General features: G+C 38.7%; 1 protein-coding gene across 1 annotated transcript in view; it reads left to right on the top strand.

Annotated features, from left to right (window-relative positions):
* Positions 1–23,390, top strand: part of calcr (calcitonin receptor) — a 64,159-nt gene extending 40,769 nt beyond the window's left edge. Inside the window, exons 10-22 of the mRNA XM_035951514.2 lie at positions 266–376; positions 505–617; positions 927–1,092; positions 1,464–1,574; positions 1,661–1,773; positions 3,030–3,121; positions 5,634–5,760; positions 11,338–11,491; positions 12,272–12,332; positions 12,517–12,583; positions 12,749–12,967; positions 13,669–13,710; positions 20,182–23,390. Of these exons, the coding sequence (XP_035807407.2) occupies positions 266–376; positions 505–617; positions 927–1,092; positions 1,464–1,574; positions 1,661–1,773; positions 3,030–3,121; positions 5,634–5,760; positions 11,338–11,491; positions 12,272–12,332; positions 12,517–12,583; positions 12,749–12,967; positions 13,669–13,710; positions 20,182–20,403 (1,598 nt within the window). The 3' untranslated portion in view covers positions 20,404–23,390. The remainder of the gene's footprint in view (positions 1–265; positions 377–504; positions 618–926; positions 1,093–1,463; positions 1,575–1,660; positions 1,774–3,029; positions 3,122–5,633; positions 5,761–11,337; positions 11,492–12,271; positions 12,333–12,516; positions 12,584–12,748; positions 12,968–13,668; positions 13,711–20,181) is intronic.
* Positions 23,391–23,837: the final 447 nt, after the last annotated feature.

Raw genomic sequence — 23,837 nt, 5'->3', positions numbered from 1 at the left:
TTCATGCATTAATAATTATAATCCAGTATTATAATATTCATTATTCTAAACTTGGACTCAATTTGCACAATAAATACTTTTCCTTTAGGTACTTAAGTTATATTCTGTTGCTAAGACTTGAACATTTACTTGAGTTGAACTGATGCCTAACAGTAAATTTACTGTATGATATTGGTACTTTTGCTTAAGCACAACATCTGAGTACTTCTTCCACCACCTGTATATGTTATGTTATCATGTTTTTGCGGTTTTGTTGGTGTTACAGATCTGCACTGCAGCCGCAACTGGGATGGCTGGTTGTGTTGGGACGAGACTCCGGCGGGGAACTTGGCTTCTCAGAACTGCCCTGATTCTCCTTCTGACCTCGACTCCACTGGTAATATGATTGTAGTAAGATCTGCTGATATCCTTTTAACTTCTTTTGATTTTCTGTTAAATGTATAAAATTACCTATGCAAGAGTTTCACACTGTCCTGTGTGGATATATTTATTGTGTCATTTCAGAAAAGGCAACTAAGTACTGTGGAGAGGATGGACAATGGTTTCGCCATCCAGAGAGCAACATGACGTGGACCAACTATACACTCTGTGTTTTCAACACTAAGAAAAGGTTGAAGGTAATGTATTTATTCTTCATCATGGAGCAGGGAGGTCCGTGTTAAGAAGGCTTAGCACTGCTACTGTCCTGCAACAATAATATCCATCATCAAGTAGCAGAGTTCTGTCAGCAGGCCTTCATTTATCTAGTGACTGCCTCAATAAAGCAGCAAATTACAACAAAATTCATCTGTTAGGTTGCCATTATTGTGGAAAGCACGACTAATTTCTCCCTGTGACAAGTTTATGCAACGCTTGAACCCTCCTGAGTCACGGTTTACTTTGGTTGATCATAACTTTGTGTATGTGTGTCGGTGAATAAAATGAAGGCAGCCGCCCAGTTTTCCAGGGATGCCGAGGTCGAGTCCACCAATGAGGCGACGGTCAGTCCACTGGTTAACCGAGAGGAGAAGGAAATAGTGAGGAAAAAAATCCTCGACAGCCAGTACAAATGCTTCGAGAAAATGAATCGAGATCCACCTTATAACAAATCAGGTAGCGATAATAACGGACTCATTGTGGTTCCCTGTTATTGTGCTTCTCCTCTCTCAATGTTAAACTCTACTTGTGTTTACTCCCTACTGTCAGTGGTGGGAGTGTGTGTCTGTGGGCGTGTGTGTGTCTGTGTATGTATGGGTGTGTGTGTGTATGTATGTGTGTGTGGACGTGTGGACGTGTGCGTGCTCCTGCAGTTGTGTGCATATATGTATATATGGAGGGAGGGACGGGTTTTCTTCTTTAATGTTTTTAATGTTGTAAAGCACTTTGTGTTGCATTTTTAACTGTATGAAAAGTGCTATATAAATAAAGTTTGATTTGATTTGATTTGATTTGATTTGATTTGTGGTTTTTGTCGGTTTCTTGAGGTTTGCACTGCAGTCGTAACTGGGACGGCTGGTTGTGTTGGGACGACACTCCGGCTGGAACTTACACCTCCCAAAACTGCCCAAACTATTTTGATGACTTTGATCCCACAGGTAAACAATGAAACTCAGGAGTGTCACTCTTTTAAAGGTCTGCTGTTTTTAAGAAATAGATTTATTTCATGATTATTTCTTTCCAGAAAAGGCGACTAAGTACTGTGGAGAGGATGGCCAGTGGTTTCGCCACCCAGACACCAACAGGACTTGGTCCAACTACACACTCTGCAATGAAAACACTCAGGCAAAGCTGAAGGTAATTTTCTTTAAGATAAAGTATCCATCATAAAACTGTTGCATGGTGGCCACAGTGTGATGGGTCAGCATAATTGCATCTTTTGTGCTGGAGGCAGATGGGAGTAAATGTGGAAAGTGGAAATTGTGTGCGGTTGCGATCAAGTTACCTATAAAGATTGCCAAGATGCACTGCTCTCCCACACTGATATAAAGTTACATTTCATGGCAGACAGCAATTTGATGAAAGAAAAGAAAGCTTAACAATGTAAATTTGGTAAAAAGTTACCGATTACCTGTATTAATTTGCATTTAATTTGCATTTTGTTAAAATTACTACATTCTTGCCTCATGGCAAAGAAGGCCCAGTAAAGCAGGTTCTGTTTGTCTGGTCAAACAGACTTTGCATTTATTGGAACAAAACCATCAAACTATTCAAATCCCTGAGACTACACAGTCAGGAGGAGTCTCTCTACTAACAGCTCTTTGTAGACATCATCACATATTTATAATCTTCTTATCTCTAACAGCACCAGGCTGCAGCACCAAGCTGCTAACAGCATTTCCTACATTAGCACAGGACCAGGACACCACAGAAAAGGAAAAACCAGGTGTTTTGTCTTAATCTATTTGGTTGCAACATGCCTCAGTGCTGATACCTTCACAGTCACTTCTTCTGCAGCAGCGGCCAATCTTGACTGGCCTGTCCTCACAAAATTTTCGTACTACATCCATCATCAATTTCCTCACATGATCCTCACAAGGTCACAAAACATGAACAAGTCACAAACACTGTGTCATGTCTGCTACAACTCCCATCAACATAGCAGTGCTGAAATACGCACTCAGAACTCATCCAGCCCCAGACTTGTTAATTTCCACATCAGGTGCCTTCAGACAGTTTCCACTCGCAGATCATCTCACTTCTCTGAACAAGTGGTATAGCTTTGAGTGTGTCCACTTCTCATCCGCTTCAATCCTCGAGACTTAAGTTACATCAACTCTTGTTTCTTTCTTATGGGAGGCTTTAGGTCCACTGGCCCGGGAGCGCTTGCTGATCTCCGACTAAGCTTTTCCCCCACACTACATCAGCTCAACTCAGTCACCACCAACAGAACAATTCTTTGCATCCAATAAACAATCAAGCTTTAAATCGCTGGTGTGGTCCGTGCTAGTGAAATACTGCACGTGTAATTTATTTCAGTTACATTCATTGTGAGCTTTTGCTTGAAGTAATGTCACACGTTATCTCAAATCTTGTTTGTATTTCTTTTCCAGTCGGCATACATCCTATTTTACATGGCTATTGTGGGTCATGCTCTATCCATCGCCTCCCTGCTCATCTCTCTGGCCATCTTCTTCTACTTCAGGTAATGAATTCACTGTGATGTTCCTGCCCTGCATATACAATTTTAACAGTCTGAAAATGTAGCTGCAGCTGCAGATACTGATTTGATGATGTAATGATGATTAATCACTGGTAGTCCTTATGGGCTCAGTCATCTTCACTATCAAAAGTGCTTCTGACAGGCACACAGATGGTGTCAGGCTTACTCATCATGAGTACTATTCCATTCTCTGTATTATTTAGAGTCAGCAAAATCCTCACTCTGCTTCTGCCCAAACTAGCACAGTAAACTTCATAAATCAGAGCCACACAAAAGAGTTTCAGCGTTAACTGTTTGTTTACTGAGGTGAATATTAAGTGTTAAAAGAGCTCCACTGGTGAAAGATAGCCAGAGTATTAAATTATCACTAAAGACTGAAACAAGAAAATTATTAATATCTTCACTGTCACAAATTATTGCAAGCTATCGACCTGAAAATAGGTCTGCTGCTTCACTGGGTGTAATTTATACGCAATGTAGCTAATTTCATGCCAACTTGGCTTCCTTGTGAAGTACATTTATTTCATGGATATTTAGGATTCCAGACTGGAGAGCTGTGACGTCCAATGAATGCGTTGGTGCTCCGCTCTTATTAGAAACGTGTGCACCTGAGTGCATTGCTCATTATGGATGTTCATCCCAATGTACTGCTTAATCCCAGAGGGAAAGAGAGCACAATTAAGTGAGATACTTCTGTTGAAATTCAATTAGATAAGAGTTCAGAATAACCAAGTGGATAAGGGAAAAAGGGAGGTATAATATTCAGTTAATGTATGTATAATTCAGAAATGATGAAGCCTGAAAAAAGTTACCAGACTGTGGAGAAGTCTGCATGTCGTTAAAACTTTATTTAACTGTAAGTTTATTTTTTAGGAAGGATGGAACTTAATGAGCACTAGTTTTGATTGCACAATAAGGTTTTTATAGTAGTTTGACTTAATCATCTGTGAACATGTAGCACAGGAGAGAAAATAAATGTTCTTCTTGGTTTATAACAATATTTAGAAATGCTGCTTTGTTGGCCCTGTAGCTGGCGATTTCTGTGGTTATAAATTTTGACGTGCCGAAGGTTTCTGACCTCCTAAACACAGCTGTTATCCAGAACAGATCTTGTAAGAAGCCATCAGCGCGCTGCAGAGTTTTATACACACTCATAAATCTGAAGGCCATGTTTGGGGCAGGTGCAAAATCACAAAAATCCTGCGCCCCGCTGAGAGTCAGACTTCTAACTCAGCTCCACAGCAATTTAATACGCCACTCACGATTCATCATGATTAAAGTCCTCACAAATTAATGTTGCAATAAATAAAAAGATATTGGCTCAGAAGATCATTTCTGTTTTCTTTTAAACCATAACTTAGTATATTTATAGCCAAAACACTTAACATACTGGAGGCTTGATTCTTCATTACAAGATCCAGATGTGAAGTTTTGCAGTGGTATGTGATGGTGTATCGCTGCACTGCTCTGTTATTTACAACTGTGCATCAACACTGTCAGGATTCCGAGATAAAAATACTCCAGTTTGCGGTGGAAAAATAGAGGAAGGTTGAAAGTGTGATCCAAAGACATTAGGACTCCATGACGGCTCAAACAACGTTGCCATAAGGACTCAGTCTGTGTTTTGACAGCCCCTTTTAGATAAAAACTCCTAGTATATAAGCAATCATCAGCTCCTGCCGCTCCTTTTATGTCTAGATGTCTGTTTGAAGAAACCATAGCCTCTGAGTGAGACGGTGAAGTTGTGTTATTTTACCCCGGCTTGAGGAAATTTAGTGCTCTTCCTGTTTTCATTGGTGTCAGGAGGGCTTATGACTCACCAAAGATAAAACAGGCCACAAGCGCTATATGAATATAACTTCTTTAACTGTAGCGGACATATTTATAGGAAGCTATATTCTGTAAAAGTCAATTTGCTCCATGGTTCCATTCAGCTTCAAACCCTCCCTGAGCTGCAGTCAGTTTGATTGCTAGTGTGAAATTAAAATGTTATTTAACCATTATTGTCAATAATGGTGCTAATATGAATGACTTGTAACCATTTGGATTGTAATAGTTGCGTTCACTTTGCCTGCCATGCATTTTATTATGCTATTAATTCTGAGTGGCCAGCCAAGCTAATGAGAAAGCACCCTTGGGATCCATTATGCATTATTTAACAGCACTTCTAGCGTGTACAGTACAAACCATTTAGAGGCAATCCAGCTTGTTGATCCTGGGGATTTTTTAACAACCACAAAAAAAATGTAGTCTGAGATGAAAGATCTAAATTATTTGATATTTTACATACTTTTAGCAACATCTGACAGCCTCATTCATATATTTGCCTGCCAGTCATTACAACTACTATTTTTCCATGTCTTCTTTAGCGCTTTGCTTTTCTGTGTCAGGAGAGAATTTATTGTATATTTGTAGGTGTTATTTTTTATTTTTTTGAATTATCACATCATGTCCTGCCATGTCAGCATGTTACAAAATCAATCATGGCACACAGGAGCCTGAGCTGCCAAAGGATCACGCTCCACAAGAACCTGTTCTGCTCCTACGTGCTCAACTCTGCCCTCACCATCATCTACCTCGTAGGTGTGGTCAACAATCCCGACCTGGTGGCCAGAAACCCAGTGAGTAGATCCTCTGTGGAATATTTACCTCCAATGAGAAAAAAGAGTCTATGGTGTAGGCCTGTACAAGACAATGATTGTAAGACTTGCGATCAATTAATATTTAAATGTGCAAAAGAACTACACAGTTCCTCCATATTGCTGTTTTTTAAGGCTAGCATAGATCCCAAGCATTGAGTAATTTATTAGATTTTAAACAGGCTTTTATTGACCAAATTGCACATGAATAGTCAACCACTTGAACAGAACATTAGTATTATTTTGACATTATAACTACAGCTGTTCCCTTTAAAACATTTTCTTCTATACTCAGCAAAAACATCTTGTCATGTCCCCTGAACTTATCCCTTTCTTCGGTCATCATGCTAGCTAATTTCATATTTGCCACCGAATTGACACCAATCAAATCTGAATGGAGCTGAATGTCCAAATGGTGTGAATGCAGAATCCATGTATCCCTGTATGTATGACTCCATCTGATTAGTCAAATGTTTGCATGCTGAGTGTGACTGCACGGTGTATTAAATAAAAATGATTTTTGCAACTTGCTGCAATTTGTTCATGTTGTGAATGACGAAATTAATTATGAATGAAAATAACCCAGCTCTTGTCGGTCAGCACAATTTTCATAAGACTGGCTACGTGCTGATGTTAGCATGCTAGCATGCTATCACAATAAAAATGTGAACATCTTAAACATTTATATTGTTGACTTTGTTCATGTTTTTTTAGCGCGTTAATGTGCCAACATTTGCTAGTTTTGCAGATATGTTAATATTTACTGTTCTGTTAGCAACATTAAGACCAAAACAAACGGGCATGTGAGCCACACCTCCTCCATACCTTCAGTTTAATTTACAACCAGAAAAGCTGTACACATGAGAGCCAATGAAGAAAAATGCAGTCACAACCATTAGCACATACTAGCATTGTAAAATACACTAAATGGCCATATCAAGATGATGTCAACTTAAGCAATGTTGCCTTCACTTGAAATATCTCTCCTCTCTGGTTGTATATTTTTCTATAATATATTTTCTATAATGACTGGAGCACAACAGACACAAGCGGAGAAGGAGTAGCAGAAGAGAGTCTCAATACAATAGTGGAGACTCTGAGCTGAGCTGCAACTAAATGAGGGAACATAAATTAGCTTTTACATTCTTTGTTTTTGGGGGCACTGGCTGAATTCTAGACTGCACTTTTGGATTTAGATGCAGTGTGGGAGGTCAATCTCAGTCTATATGTCAACTGAACCAACGGTTTCAAAGGGAGGGACTCACATGCACTTACATGCACTAACCAGCACGCACGTCCACTCCGGCTACCAAAACATGGAACAGAGAAGGTTTGCAACATATACAGAGTCAGTGTGACTTCATTCTCTGTTAAGGAAGCTATTACTCCACGATATCTTCACATAGCAGATAATTGTTTACAGCTAAGTCTGATATATTGCTCCTTTAATAAGATCAATAATATATAGTATGACTGTAATTATTATTGTTCCCCTAAAAAGGACATGAATGTATCATATTTGATAGTGAAGTATTTCTCTAGACATTTCCATGTGGACCACAGTGGCGTCCGACTGACATAATTGGCATTACTAGAGCCCATAGTTAATGTAGCGTGCCAAAAAAAAAATGCCATGTAGCAGAATACAGTGTGAGGGGGAAGGTTAGCTGCACTGCCTTGAAATGAGATACAAATAATTTATGCTAAACCTAATAAAAATGCAAGGAATAAGAAATTTCGATGTGCAAAGGCAAACAATGTGCAGAAGCAAAATTTAAAAGGATATGCTCTATTTTTAAAAGTTGGTATAACAGATTTTTAACTGTCTTCAGTAGCATTTCATCTCACTGTGCCACGTCTTGCTGGGGTTACACCGTCAACAGACAATTTTTGCTCTCTTCCACATTCTCCTGTTAGAGTTTTGCAGCCACACTGAAAGCCTTATGTGAATTCTTTGAAACCCTGAGGTCGTCTTAGGTAGAAGTAGTAAATCTGTCTTGTAGGAATGTCTCACTATCAGGACTGAACATAAATTTGTGTGTTCCTCCTTTTTGGAAATAAAAATAATGAAAGCCTTAAACTCAGTGCTTGCTCCTTCTTAAAAGTTGTTATTGCAGAATTTCTCAAACTTCAAAAAAGGATCACATCTTCTTTGCTTTTATGTAGACCCAAATAAAATTAAATGCATTCAGGCTCTCAACATAAATAAAACTGGACAAAATATTGCTCAAACAACACATTTAAAAAATAAATACGAATCTGTCCACTATGCTAATGCGTAACAATTGAGATACATAAAAGAAAAAGAGCTTCAGATGATCAAAGTGCCTCACAAGAGCAACAAAGACAGCAGACAGGATTGTGGAACTTGGCGCTTATTTCACACAATCCCATCAGCCTCAGCCTGCTCTCAGCTGGAGCATCTCCTGCATGACAAACTAGTGGAAACACTGAGGACACAGCAGATGCATCAGCTGGGTTTGGGTTTGATTCTTGTGTCCTGCTGCTGCTTCATTTGCATCCACCAGATCTGTCTGGCTCCTGCTGAGCTAAATGTATCCAAGAAGCAGACAGGAATAACAGCCGTCATCATCAATGTGAGGAAACATATATGTCTTTGTGCAGTGGCTCCCTTTCAAACTTCCCCGTCGTCATTTGTCAAGCAGGTTTGTGTTGAGTCTGTTACTCTCTGATGTAGCGCGGTCAAGTTGTGCTAACTTGCTGCAGTTTGTCAAAATAAAATTAGTTACCGTGGCTCTGTTTCGCGAGAGGAAGCAGAAAAAAGAAATCATAAGCGTCACTGGTTGGGATTCATGCATGTCTGCTGGGAAACATTTTGATATTTACCGCTGCCAAAGTGAGACTTACGGGGCTGTTTTCAGTGCTGCTGATTTAGGAATGGTGGATTGTAGTTGAGATTTGCTCTCGTTAAGAAAACAAGCTCTTTTTATGCTCTCTGGTGTGGTGATACAGAGTCTGGTTTGGCCTGCCAGCGCTGTGGGGGAGTGAATCCCCAAGGCTTATGTCAAACCAGGGAGGAGGCTGAAAAACATGAGAAACATCTACATGATCTATAGCAGCTTGATTTGTTCACCAGAACATTGTTGGTAAGACAAACTTTGGTTAGCAGCAGTCCTGAATGAAGGAAATGTAAGTGATCTAACTCTCAGGTACCGATACAAGCCGGCGTCTGTTACACTTCCTCCAGCGGAAAGGAAAACGTAGGAAAGTGAGACATATGGCTAAAAGTTTAGAGGTGAATGACTGCAGCATGTTTGGAACTAAGAAGACCCCTGAGAGCAGCAGTTTATAGTAATGCCAGCATCTCTGTGGCTGCACGCATACTCTTTTAACTCAAGACTGTGAACCAGAAACCCCAATGTGAATATTAAAAATATATGTTTATGTTCTCTACACCAGGCTTTCAGGGAAACCAGTGAATTCAGGATGTTTCTTTCAAACAATAAGGAGCACGTTTTACTTTTTAAAAGTGAACTTAACCTGTGTTCTTGTGTCCTGAATTCCACTAAGATCTAAATACTTAGATAGCATAAATCAAATGACAGGTATAATAATGTAAGTGATAATCAACCAATCTTCTAATGTAGCTCAAAGAGGTAGGTGTGATAGCTATAATGAGCAATAAATCAAGTAGCCTTCGGGAAATGGCTTAAAGATTGCAGCAATTATGTGTAGATAGTGCAGTGGTTGGTATGGTGATCGTTAGAGGAAAAACAAGCTATTTTTGCTTTTAAAACCAAATTAAAATGCTTAGTTTTTGAGCAAGGTCTTTCAGCTGACTTTTGTAAAATAATCTGCTAACTACATTTTTGCACTATGAAAAATAAAACAAATGTAAAAACAGTGTGATTTTTCAGCAGCTAGGGTGCCACAAAAAAATTGAAAATAACAATAATCATCTCATAAAAATACTGTAATTCTCCATAATGAAAATGCATTTTGTAACCTTACGTCTACAAGCGATAATCTAAGAAAATCAGAGGACTAATGTTCTTTTTCTGTAAATTTTCAGTAATTGCATCTAATTTTAGAAATATATGCTTACAGTATTAAACATGCGCACTAACAATTTTATCTTCTAAATAGGTTTAAAATTACATTTGCCATTATATTTGAAGTGTCTTAATGTAAAAGGTTTCCCTAAAAAACAGAAAATCGACTTATTCACAGTAACAAGTTCAATGTTAAATTGACAATCTGTTTTTCTATTTTGATTATAAAATGTGGAGGAAAAAATCTGTACAATATGACGGAGAGATTCTGTAAATACAGTATCATCAGCATGAAAAGGACACTGTAACTTTCAATTGGAAATTGAATATTATCGTTCATGCATAAAATAAAAAAGCCAATTTATTGGTGTTCCTGTATCCTTGTTAGACACCATTAAAATCGGTTTGGCATCTTGATTTTGATCCAAAAGTTTAGAAATATACTATTTAAATCAGCAGTGAGCAGATTCAGTACAAATTCTGAAAAGCGATTCATTTATAGTTAAATGTTGTAGTCATCAGTATACTTCAGTAATACTACAGTGTATACTATAGTTTGATGCTTTTGGAGTACTAATCACAAACTGAAGAGAAACTTTGTTGCATGGAAGTGATGGTGGCACTTTGTGACATTAGCAATAACCTTTTGCATGATTGTCTGATTTGTTTTTACCTCCTGCTGCCATTTTCCTTTCACTCGGGCCACATACCGATAATCCAAATTTATGCTCGAGGGAAGAAGAGGCAATCTGAGTTTGGACAAACAGAAGCAAACAAAGCTGATAGGATTGGCAGAGATGCCTGTCAAAATAGTCCAAAAACATGTTTCCTTAACAAATCTCCTGATAAAATGCATAAATGAGTTCCTAAATCACCAGCAAGCCTCACATTAAAATGCACAACTATTTCCTTTTGTGGAAGTTTTGTTAAATAGAAAAGGTCTTGAGTAGATTTTCAGTGCAGTCCGGTTCTCTGGGAGTCATTAGGAGAATTATAACTTATGGCGCATCCATAAATGTCTTGATAATTACAGCTTTGGTAGACTGTGGTAAGAAAAGATTGACATAGTAATAATATGCCATCAAAGTCATCATCTCTTATCATCATCAGTGACTCAATCAAAGGAACATAACAGGTCATGCTGTCGTGTTCTTACACTACACCGGATGCGCAAATAGGAAATTGCACAGTCCAGTATAAGATGCTAATATAAACACTCTGACAACATGGCTGTGATTCCACTTCTTTGTGCAATGTGAGACAAACACAATCAAATACCCCCCAAACACAAAGAAAAATCATCATTTCCAACCCGGCTCACCTCCAAAGGGGGTAAATGAATAAACATCCTCTCATTGTGGAAAGGATAATACCGGCTAATGAATCTGTGCCACGAGTGCTGAAACATCCCATTACATGTTTTTTTTTGTCTCCTGCTGAGACGATGTCAGAGAGTACTTAAATTAAATTGTGGTTTAATAGCTATCTTTTAATATAAGAAATCCAAAACAAATGACAGAAAATCCTGTTTTTGCTGTGTCTTCAGGTTGGCTGTAAGGTTTTGCACTTCTTCCACATGTATATGTTGGGCTGCAACTATTTCTGGATGCTGTGCGAAGGCATCTACCTGCACACGCTCATCGTGGTGGCAGTGTTTGCAGAGGAGCAGCATCTGCACTGGTACTACCTCCTGGGCTGGGGTGAGTCATCTGCCCTATTTCCTGTGTCTTCTTTTTGTATACCGTGTATCCTTAAAGACCAATTTTTGCAAGACGGTATTGGACTCAATCACAGCTTGAAAACTCCCAGAAAAGCAATTCAACAAGATCGGACACAATTTACTTGTAACCGCCCGATTCTTGTACAGTATGTCATTGCGGACATGCTGACAGCTTTATTGGCCTCCTGTTGCTTAGTACCGCTCCTGTCCTGTTTTTCACCGTGTTCAAAACAAGGAATAATGGGCGCAGTCTGTCAAACAAGTCAGCGATGGAACTAAATGGATGGTCATCATTAAAAATGTTAGGATAACCCTGAGGCCTGTCTTTGCCGTGGTTTTGTGTGTGTGTGTGGATGGAATAAAGCCAGTTAGTCAGGTCCATCTGTGGCTGATACGCTGCAGGGCCTCATTGGCATCTGAAAATGGACCGAACATGGATTCTTTTGTTTATATCCGTAATAAAAGCAAAAATGTGAGCCCAGTCTCTAGTGGGTGTTTTATAGACTGAATGTCAAATTAGACAGAAAATTCACCAAGCGTTCGTAGTGCAACAGTAAAATTACAACCGGAAAGTTTGTAGAAATGTCGAAGTTTGGGCTTTTCCAAGAAAGTGATAATTGCAAAGCAACAATGTAACTGATGAGGAGGTTTAAGACCAACAAACAAAGCAAACTGCGCTTTCACTGTTGCATAAATGACAAATGAATTTCAGAAAATTCACTCAAGACCTCATCTGGCTGCCATTTCTTCCCTGTCCAAGGCTTTCCTCTAGTGCCTGTATCCATCCACGCCGTGGCAAGGAAAAAGTATTTTGATGACAAGTGAGTAATGTTCCAGAAACTTCTGCAAATAAACAGGAGATGTTTGCATATGTGCTCAGCTGTGTGTGGCAGCGAGTGAGAGCGTGCAAATCCGTACACATGCATGTTTTTGTATGTGTGTGTGTGTGTGTGTGTGTATTTTGGGCAGCAGACGGCACTGACTGATATGTTTTTCCCTCTGTAGCTGTTGGATGAGTGTAGACACCCATCTGCTCTACGCGGTCCATGGGCCTATAGTGGCAGCACTTCTTGTAAGTCTGCTAATCCATTGCTTTACCCCAGAAAAACATGGATCCCCAAAGTGAAGCATATAATTATTATTTGTAATGTTCACAGCAGCCTTCTCAAAACATGCAAAAAAGGGCGAAAACATGCTCTTTCTTTTGTTTCATTAATCATTTCTTCATTTTCTGCAGGTGAACCTCTTCTTCCTGTTAAATATTATAAGAGTATTGGTTACCAAGTTGCGAGACACGCACCGGGCAGAGTCCAACATGTACATGAAGGCGGTGAGAGCCACTCTGATTCTGGTACCCCTGCTGGGAATACAGTTTGTCATTTTTCCCTGGAGGCCAGAGAACCGGCTAGCTGGCGAAGTCTACGAATACATCATGCACATACTCATGCACTACCAGGTAGGTGCTGAGCTGAGAGCAAGCCACAAGATTAATCAAAATCCCCACAAAAGGGCCAGCTAGGAGTTCAAAGGCAATTCAACAATGGGTGAAAAAGCAGGATAGTGCTTCACTGTTCTGTGGATCGAGACATTTCGCACCTCCCGGCAAAAATCCTTTCAATAATGAAGGAAAAATAATGAATAAGCATTGTAGTCGATGAGCTTTAAATGTTTTTAAATCTAACATTTGCAACACTTTTATTTTAGCCCTGAAACCTCAGTGTGCATGCAAAATTGATTCACACAGACTTGTTCGTACCATCAGGTGCTGTCAGGCTCCAGATTTAGATATTTAACGTTGCATGATTGAAAGTTTCTACCCTCACAAACCCTGTTTTCTCCCTTGTAGCTGTTGTGATTGATTGAAGTGGTTCAATGTTGAATTACCATTTAAAGAACCAGTTAGGGACCCCATTAACTCTGTTTTACTACCAGTTACGCACTTAATTAAACCGCAGACAGCCAATCCATGAAATATTTAGGTCGGCAGTCCATTTATTCACTTAGATAGTAATTTAACAATGGCTCCACCAATACTGTTTTTGTTCTCTCTTGAAAAATGTTGTCTCGCTGCTGGAGAGTTATATTTAAACCTTGTTAAGGTGATGAAAACAAAGAGGGTAAGAAAGACTAACTTTCTGCTTGTTTTTCTTTCTCAAGGGTTTACTGGTGGCAACAATTTTCTGCTTCTTCAATGGAGAGGTAAGAATTGGTCATGCATTCACACATATTAGCAGTTTGGCTTCCTTACAGTGAGCAGCATCTAAAAAAAATTGTCAAAATTGCACCATTTATCAGAGCTATACACTGTAAAAACAGAAGGATTAATTAGATTTTAAAATTTCCAACAGACTGTGAACTACTCATCTATGATGCAAAAACCTAACCAAATGTCAGCTTTTAAATTCTGCACTTCTAGGCATATTTAAGAAACTACAACTGAGCTGTGAAGAACAGTCACATGACAGAAATTTCGGGATTTTTTTGATTGAACTTTTAAAATGTAAGCAGTAAAATATCTAGAACCATCATTTTTTCCAGTATTGGGAACACCTATGGGGACTCGGAAAATAGGTATATTCCATTTGTTTTCCATAAATCAGTAAAATAAATAATAAAGGAAAAAAAATCCACTTTCATTTTTTTATGATTCATGGCTTACAGCTGTGTCATATTGCCCAGAAGACATTTTTTGAGTTCTCTCTATGTCTAGCTATGATGGTGCTGTTTCCATAGAGGTGCAGGACTTTGTATTGATGTGAAAAATGTGACAAGCCAAAAATGCCTCGACACAGCTTGGGGTTCAGATGGTTAATATTAAGGAAGAGTTCAACTCTGTCGGAATTATGCACTTACTTTTTATTGCCATGATTTAGATTGGTACCAGTCTCTGTAAGCTGAGACAAAGAGGCAGCTATCAACAAGTTGTATTTGTTTAATTAGTCGGTTTTAGAGGAAGCAGATTTTATTACCTTTGGACACAGAAACGCTCGCTTTTTCCAATCTTTGCTCAAAGCCAAATAAAACCAAGATGTCCTGTCTTCTCTAGCACCAAAATGAATGGACAGATATCTATTCAGCTAACTCATGGCAAGAAAGTCCCAAAATATGCATCTGTTCCTTTAAAAATATTGCACCCTGGTGCCCTGTTTGACATAATATTGCTGTAGTTAGAGCAATTGCCCTTTTCTAAAGGTCACCGTGCGCATGTTACTCTGGGAGCTGTTCAGTCATGAAGCAACAAAACTGCTCATTGCTTGTGACATTATGCATGAGACATCAAACTCCATCAGGTAAAACATTTTCATATGTTGTTTTTCAGGTCAGATCTTTGCCATCTTACATCCGCATCTGACAGCACAAGTGACCCGTGAATATCAAAAACAGACTCAAAGTTGGGATTTGGCATTGAATACTCTAGTAAAATAGTTGTACCTTAACGTTAGTTCAGTTGTATAAAGCATTGCTCTTCTGGTCTCCTCTGAGACTGATCTGGTGCTGCAGCAGTAAAAGCAGAAGGGTCATGTCAGGTGAAGAGTAAGACACAGTTTATAAATGACTGTGCAGTTTCCAAGCTCGGCTGGAAATTGACTCTCCTTTCAAGTTCTTCTGTCAGCCTTTCTAAGTCTGTCTGCAGCTGTTTGACTGCGAGCATCCTTAACTCGATTCACCAAACCAACGTGCTCGGTTTCCATTTTAAGCTGAGATCCGGGGGTTAATGGTGTTGTGAAGACCTTGCGGCTCTGTAGACTCATTGTGTGAAAGACGCTTTCAAGCTCAAGGTGTCCACAAAGAATACAAGTTGTACAGTTGAACTGGACATTTTTAGCAGGTCGTTAGAGTTCATGGCAGTGTGTATAGAGCGGAGGAAGCCGATAATTACACATAGATGTCTCTCTGTAATATTTCTGAAGTTAAAATCATGAAAATAGGTCTGTGAGGTTCTGTTAGCCAAAGAGACAATGATGTTGTTATGAGGTATTTCATTGCATGAGAGAAAAACAGGGCAGAGATGCATAAACTGCAGGAGTAGCAGATTTAAATACTCAGCATGAAGCGTTCTGCTGGCAGCCTGCTGAGGAATTTTATGCATTCAGCCTGGTAAACAGGTCATCTACTAACTCATACATGAGCAGTCAGAAAGCAGCAGCATCATCTTAAACGATGTAAAGTATTTGCGGAATAGAAACAATGTGTAGAGCATGTGTGAAGGGCGAAAACACTAAACTGTCACAAGGGAATGAAAGGGCTTGTTTGCTTCACTCACATAATGGCCAGTTCATGCTGCCTTAATTAGGACACGGGTCTCTGGGACTGAGTTCAAGTCTGGTTTTTGATATCAAGGCCAACCTGCACAGGCCTGCCTTGTTCCTACAATGGCACCATTGTCTAGTTGGGTCAGTGAGACAAACAGGCTTCAAGCTGTATTTGTGACATCAAGCAAGACGTCCTACATGGAGACTTTAAGCCTCAGCTGCTCTTTTGTCACATTATGACAATTAGTGGCATAATTTTGATCATTAGATCTTTTTGTGTTAGTGCACCCACAGTGATCACAGTAGAACGGTGTTACAGAGTTAAATGATAACATGCCTCTGGTTTCTGTTTTTAGGAACATTTTTCACTCTTCACTTGTTCAGTCAACCAGTAAACATGGAGATAGTGATGAATTGATGGACACCTGTATGTTACCGTGCTATTAGAGACAGGAGGCGGTGTACACATGGTTAGGTCGCTAATCCATCACAGATTTAAAGACCGACACAGAGAGACATAACCATTCATGCTCATGTTCACAGCCAATTTAGAATCATCAGTTTACCTAACATGCATGCGCTTGGACTGTGGGAGAAAACCCACATCGGCCCTGGGAGAACATGCTTACTCCAAAGGTTCAAAACTTGTTGCTGTAAACATATGTGATCATCGGTATATGCCTGACTGAAGGAAAAACACCAAACATTCCCTGCTTCCGGTTCCTCACACTTGAAGATTTGCTGCTTTCCTGTATTTCACAGTCTTTGGAGTGTTGGTTAGATAAAATAAGCAATTTGAAGGTGTCAGTTGGTGGCATTTTTTCACCATTTTTTAAAAACAAACATTTTATAGACTAAACAAATAAGAAGGAAGACATGTTCATTTTTACATAAATATTTCATATACAAAGGTAATTGCGAGTGCTTTGCATTAAAATGTACAAAGAGGTAGAAAAACATTCAACAACTATATTGAAATTCAGACTAGAAGAAGATCTAAAGATAAAATTAGAATAAAGGAAAGTGTCTAATTGATTAAAAGCAGTGGATAAAATTAAGAGTCTTTGGGTTGGTTTTTAAAATTAAAAAAAAAAAAAAAAAAAAAAAGTTCCAAGAGCAGTTAGTCCCAGCAGTGGGTAGCATAATGACTAAATGCCATTTCACCATGTTTGGTTTGAACTTTGGGCACCACTAGCTAATGAGTCCCTGCTGATCTGTGAGACCTTCCAGGCTTGTCCTCGATATGTCTCTGATTTATTTTGGACCTAGATTATTAAAAGACTTGTTGGCAATAAGAAGGGACTTGAATTCAACTCTATATGCAACTGGAAGCCAGTGAAATGATCTAAGAATTGTGGAATATGGTCTCTGTTTTTGATGTTTGTTAGTATTCTGGCAGTTTGCAAATATCTGATGGTCTTAGTGGGGAATCCAATGAATGAATGAGTTGCCTTGCTTGGACAAGTTTCTCATTTGGCTGTGTTTAAGAGGCCACAATGATGACTTAATCACAGCTTTGATGTTGCCTCTGAAGTCTAGCTCCTCGTTAATGATTACACCAACAATCTTGATGTAGCTTGATGCACCACAAGGTGTCCACTAAACCTTCCTTCCTTATTATAATAATAAATATTTCAGTCTCATCTTTATTGAATTGTAGGAAGTTTGGTTGCAGCCATGTGTTTAGTGCTTATAAAGCACAGACATAGCAAGTGTACTGGACTATAGTAATTTGGTGAAAGTACTAGATAGATGTGAGTCTTTTCTGCATAACTATAACAAGCAACCTCCATAGTCTTGGAGAATTTGAGCAAAGGGACCACATAGCAAGTTAGATAGGTCGTATTTAGACATATTCAGAATTAATAAAAGATCAATTCTAAATGTGACTGTTAGTAGAAGTATTCATTCATACAGCCATCAACCTACTTTTGGAGCAGTGTCCAGGCAAAATGAGCTATAGGCCTTAACACAGGTTTGTTGGATCCTGATTTGATTTATAAGTTCAGGAATATAGCAGTAAATTAAGTAAATTATTCCAGTTTCTGTGTGTGTTTTTAACATTTGGCTATGAATAGTGCACCTTGATGTTGCATTTCTTTGGTTATTGAAAACACAGCAGAAAGCCATGAGAAGTTGTTTCCATTTATACAGATGTGAGATTGGTTCGGTAAAGTGTATATTTTGGAGCATTGACTTCTCTCAGGTATGAAGGCATCTGCAGGACAAAAAGTCAAACTTTGTTGTTGTTACAGTGAAGAAAGCTGGAGTTTTTGAAAGTATTGGATGCTTGGATTTCTATGATCTGAGATGATCTGAAGCATATCAGTTGTGGTTTTTATGTACAGACATACAAGATTCTCATATATTTTATGTTTTTTGTCGGTCCAACCTCCTTTTTTCAGTTTTGTGAACTAAGTTTCTGTATATAAAACCATGACTGATGATCACATTAGGGACTAAATAGAAGGATTATGAAGGGCTACTTACAGCAAGTCATCTGGATCGTAATGGATTTTGTGATGAATGGATTTGGTTCACATGCTTATTAATGTGTTTACTGCATCAAATGGTTGCAGCAAGACATCAGCACGGTTGCATGAAGATCTGTTGCTTATATAATTATTGAAGTTGTATAATATTCTAATTAGTTGATTTGTGCTGAGCAGTGAAGAGAAAGAAGCCACTTTTAATTTGTTGCTGATTAACATATTGCACAGTTTCAGTCAAGATAGTATAATGAAAATCATGATGATGTGTCAAATGACTTGATACCAAACAGCTTTAAAGGAAAAATGTCACACACCCTATAAGCAATGATGGGTAACTTAAAGCTCAATATGGATTACATATTTTTTCCTTCATATAATGCGATGATTCACATTTGGCTGCATTTCAAGAAAAGTGCCTCCGGTGATTCCTAACTGGGATCTGTTAATGTGATTGTAATTTAAGTGATCCACATGTGCTGCAGCAATTACGCACGCATCAGTTAAGATCACTGTCAGTTGGATTAATATTGTCACATGATGGTGTTTACATAGGCGCTGCCTCACTCACATTGATCTGTAACCGCATTTTGATTTACATATGAGTTTGGGTGTCTGGTGGAATGATTTTGTGGACGAAATAGAACAGACAAGGCAAACAGAAAAAGGTGCTTTTGAGGAAAAATTGGAGAAATCTATTTACTGTGCACCTTTTCCAACCAAAAAATACAAAAACACCTCAAAATGATGTCATTGGCACTGAGACAGCTGTGGCTGGACTGTTGACGAGTGTTTCCAACATGGAGACTCACTAGAGGATCAGAGCAGACAGCTGTTGACACATTTCGGACACTACTTGGATGTAACGCAGCAACACAATTCTGCATCAGATTTTTGTAATGTTCTCTGTTGCGCAAACAAATGCCTGAACATTTGGACCACATTTGGTCACCACATTGTTGCTTTTCTTTAGATAAACACACATTGTGCACTTTCAATAACTGTGTTAGACAAATCTGTGCACAGAAAGTTTGGCTGCACTTTATTCATTTACACGTACATGATGGTGCCTGCAGCTGTAACTAACAGGAATTCAGCTTCAACCGTGATGTCAGCTCAACTCCAAATGTGGCAAAATAGCAGTTGCTAGATGTAACTCCAGTTCTATGAGCACATAGGAAATATAATAATGAAGTTTGGTTAGTTTATATGCTGAATTGATGGTGATGTTTGAGAGGAGATAGCTGCTACTTCACCAGGATATTGAAGAGGGCAGAAAAAATGCCGCTTGTTGTCCTCTCCGAGTTTAAGCAATCAGCATTTGTCTTCTCTAAATTTAAACAATCACTGCAATCACTGTCAATACCTACTTAGCTGTTTTCAGTGCCATTCTATTCTCTCTGGTCCTTGGAGCACATATTTTTTACTTTTTTCTCGTCTGAAAATGGCCCTGAAGAGGTTCTACGTGAGCGATTTTCTGTGGTTGGAAAACACACAAGGTTTAGGCCACCATAAAACCATTCGCAATTTCCTACAGTGGAAAACAGCCTTATATTGTTATGGACCATTCCTCAAAATATTAATTATCCATGGACAGTAGGCAAATACATTAAAATAAAGCAGTAGTAGCCCTAGTGTAGTTTGCTGCAAATACTTCATAAGGGAGCTTAACAACGTATAACATATTGAAAGTTTAAACTGAGGAACTAATGCCTCAATTATAGTTCCTGCAGGTGTTTTAATAATAACTGCTGCTGTTCAAGCAAAGGAGAAGACGAGCCACTGCACCATCATGTTGATTCACCAGTTAGTGGACTATGTAAAGCATTGCAAGTTCGTGGACAATCCAAACCCAGCTATGGTTTTATGGAGTGGCCAATGACTGATCACGACACTGAAACATCTTTCTTTATTATGTGTTTGTTTAGGTGCAGGCTGCTCTAAAGAGACAGTGGATGCAGTATAAAACCCAGTGGGGTCAGAGGCGAAAGGACCACTGCTCAATGCGCTCCACGTCCTACACAGCAACGTCCATCACTGAGGTACCTGCCTTCATATACCATCACGACTGTAACACTGAACACTTGAATGGACGCCACACAGACGACTCTGAACAGGTGGCACTGAAATCAGGAGACACATACGCTTGAGGACAAAGAGTGTAGCAAGGGTTAACAACTGAAGGAGAGCAACGGAGCCACGGAAATGTACAGCCTGGCACATCCCGGTGATTAAATCTCAGAGGCTAATGCTGGTTTGTGCAGCCCAGGAATGATAATACGGGTCAGGAAAAACAAAGAGCTCATGGAGACGGAGCTTGATTAGCTCCAAGGTGGACACTTTTTACATTTAACTTTACATTGCTGTTGCAGCTGCTTTTTTCAGAACTTTGATGTCGAGAACTTGTGGTATGAGACAAGAGCTGCTTTTGACATGTGTCAACTTCCTCAAGCTGCTAAACTGCGTGTGCAGGGACGGAGGTTTGCGTGGTTGTCTTAGAGATGACGGTGCTGACTGTGATGAAGGTTATGACTGGACGTGAGGTGAATAATGACTGTGATGATTATCAAGGTGAAGTAGAAGAAACAATCATTCCTTACCTCACCTATACCAAAGGGTACCGTTTGTTAGTCATAGCTATGATGGTGCACTAAGTCCAGCTAAACACACGTGAAGCAAAAGACACACACATCCACAAACTTCACCAACCCAATCATACGTGCCATGGTAGAGGTCCAACAGCAACAGACCCTCTGTGCTTAAAGCTGTGGAACTGTGTACATAATATGTATGTTCAACATGTTTCATTTTGAAAACAGTGTTCAAATGTTTTTTAAAAGAAGACTTTATTTTCATTTCCTATTAATGTTTTGTTCTTGCTGATTCCTAAGTATATGCTAAGTGTACGTCCTGTGATGCTGCATTTCCTGACTGCTTTTGTTGTTTTTGCAGTTGCTATTTTTGTGCCGAAGATCACAGGGCTGAGAAGCAAAAATGCACGCAAAAACTTATCATGAATAAAAAAAAACTTTATTTTGAGGTAAAAAAGCCACAAGAGTTGTTTCACTGTGTCAGCTGTGCCAATGATTCTGACAAAGATTTAACTCTCAATCATCCTTTGTCTCCTCATGATGCCTATACAGCTTTTCTAAGCGTAATATTCTGTCCTTCATGCGTATTTATTCATTTATTTTGTAGCCTTTTGTATGAATGGGCATCTAGGGCAGGGGAATGGCTCACTTAAGATGAAATATTGAGTTTATATCCAAACTGTATGCACAGACTAAATTAACTGATGTCTTAAAGGCACGTTCACACATCTTTCTCACTATCTTGCACTGACATCAAATATAAATTCATCTTGTTGTCCTAAACACACAGAAAACCCCTTCATGTGACTCCACTGTCTTATAATTGTCGATTTGTCTGAAGGGTTCAGAGTGTAGCGTAAGAGTTTTGTTAAAACATGAATAAATTCCATGTCTTGCATTTTCCTGTGAAAGTTGCCAAAAAGCCCAATAAGTTTCTAATCTCCGATGTCTCGAATTTAAATTCAGACAGAGCAAATCGTTTATAACGCTGGAGCGTATAACCAATAGCCATTAAAGCCTCTGGCTGCTCACACGGTGATTGGTTTTTGACTGCTTAACAGAAAATTGGCACTTTCTGCTCTGAGTTTAATGAAATTCTTTGTAAAACATGAGCATCTAAAAGGATACGGCTGGTAGAACACAAAAAACAAACAACAACAATGCAAAATGTCAATAATTTTTGACTTTCCTCTGCACCACACTCATTACTTGGTAATGAAGGCGTAAATCTAAAAACACAATCATTAGTCTGCATTAATGTAAATCTTTAAACATGTCTTCAAATTATACAAACAGTTCAATTTTCATAAAGGTTGGGTGTTTTTTTCAAAAAATCTGAGCGTCGTGTGGTTTTTAAGAAATGCTACTTAAAGAGTCATAAGTAGTGTATTTGTTATTTGTCCTTTAATAGATATTTGGGATTTGTTGAAATAATTATTCTTTGAATCCACTTTGAAGATCCTTGCAGAGACTAAATTTCATTTTTACCATCAGACTCACTACAATTTCTGTCTACACAGTGCTCCTGTGTTATTATACGCTGAATGTCTGGTATTCATGTGTGCTGCATTTTAGGTTTTCTTGTCATTGTCAACTGGAATAACTCTTGTATAAGATATTAGAGGGTTATAATACAGTACAGAACTGTTGAAAATGTACAGTTCCCATGGACCTTTATAGTGAAGCTCAGACCGAATTTACACATTTAACCACACAGAAAAAGTTAATATTTACATTATGCACATATTCATATTGTAATAACTGCAGTACTTTTGAATTATCATTAAAGTGTAAACATGTACTTTCTGTAAAAGTCAGATAATCAGGTAAATATAGACTTTGCAAAGAGATATTGGAGATTTGTCTGAGTAGGAATCTGAACGCCCACCACTGCAAGCTAATTTAATATGTCATAAATAAGGTCATCAAACCCAATCACTTTGATCAAATTATTGAAGTCAGGGATGCAGCTCTTCACTAGCCACCATGGTGCAGTTTAGCAAAATAAAATTTGTGAGCTACATAAGCTGAATGCAGTGAATCTTATTTCATGGCTCCATTTACTGTCACTGTAGTTCCCTGTTGAACAAAACCCACCGACTCATTGCAGTAACACATATCAGTGAGTTGTTTTTTTTTTGTTTTGTTGTGTGTCAGGTTTAAGGAAAGAACAGAGTGACAATCATGATGGCAGAAGGTTTTAATGCTACAAATGAGAGATAAAAATGTATATTATTTATTTTAGTATGAAATTCACCGTTCATCTTCATTATGGAGATTTGTCTTGGATCTGGTGCACATTGTAAGACTATGAGTCTTGTGCATCCTGGATTCTAAATATTTTATATGTCGGTAGCCATGTACATACAAGCAGACACTGTGTACATAATAGATTTTTGCACTGTGAAATATTCTGACTATTTTTGTTACCTTCCTGTCATTGATTTTGCCTTGTGTTTGTCTCTTTCTCCCTCTCAGCTTGGACTTGGCATCATCTCAAAAGCTGATAAAAACTGCATTTTAATAAAGCCAAACTGATTAGTGTTTTTCTTTGTCCCCAACCCATTTAGCACAAGAATACACACATAAAACACTTTTTAGTGTTAAGAAAAAAAATCAGAAAAAACAAGTTGCAACATGTGTTTGTGAAGGGGAAGAAAGATGAAAGTGGGAAAATGGACAATTTGCAGCACGATGATTTGACGATGAAAGGTATGTCTGAGTTTGTTTTTTTCAGAACAATTATTTAATGGCAGAATGGATTCTAAAGTAAGAGTTCTTTTTCCAAATGCTTGTTTTCTCTGATGACCTAGCTGCATCTCCTTCGACAGCTTTTCTTGTCGATTTTTCAGGGTGGAGAGATTTTCTATGTGTGCACAGGGAAAACAAAGGAAGTCTTCCTCCATTTGGCATCTTGCTTTGTGATCTCTCCAGCTGAACAACGTCTTACAGCTACGTCTTTACTTTAAAGGTACAGCTTGAACCACATGCCA

This window comes from Amphiprion ocellaris, chromosome 15, assembly GCF_022539595.1.
Source record: "Amphiprion ocellaris isolate individual 3 ecotype Okinawa chromosome 15, ASM2253959v1, whole genome shotgun sequence".
NCBI classification, from domain to species: Eukaryota; Metazoa; Chordata; class Actinopteri; family Pomacentridae; genus Amphiprion; species Amphiprion ocellaris.
Note: the sequence above shows the minus strand (reverse complement) of the source record. Positions and strands in the feature narration are given on the sequence as shown.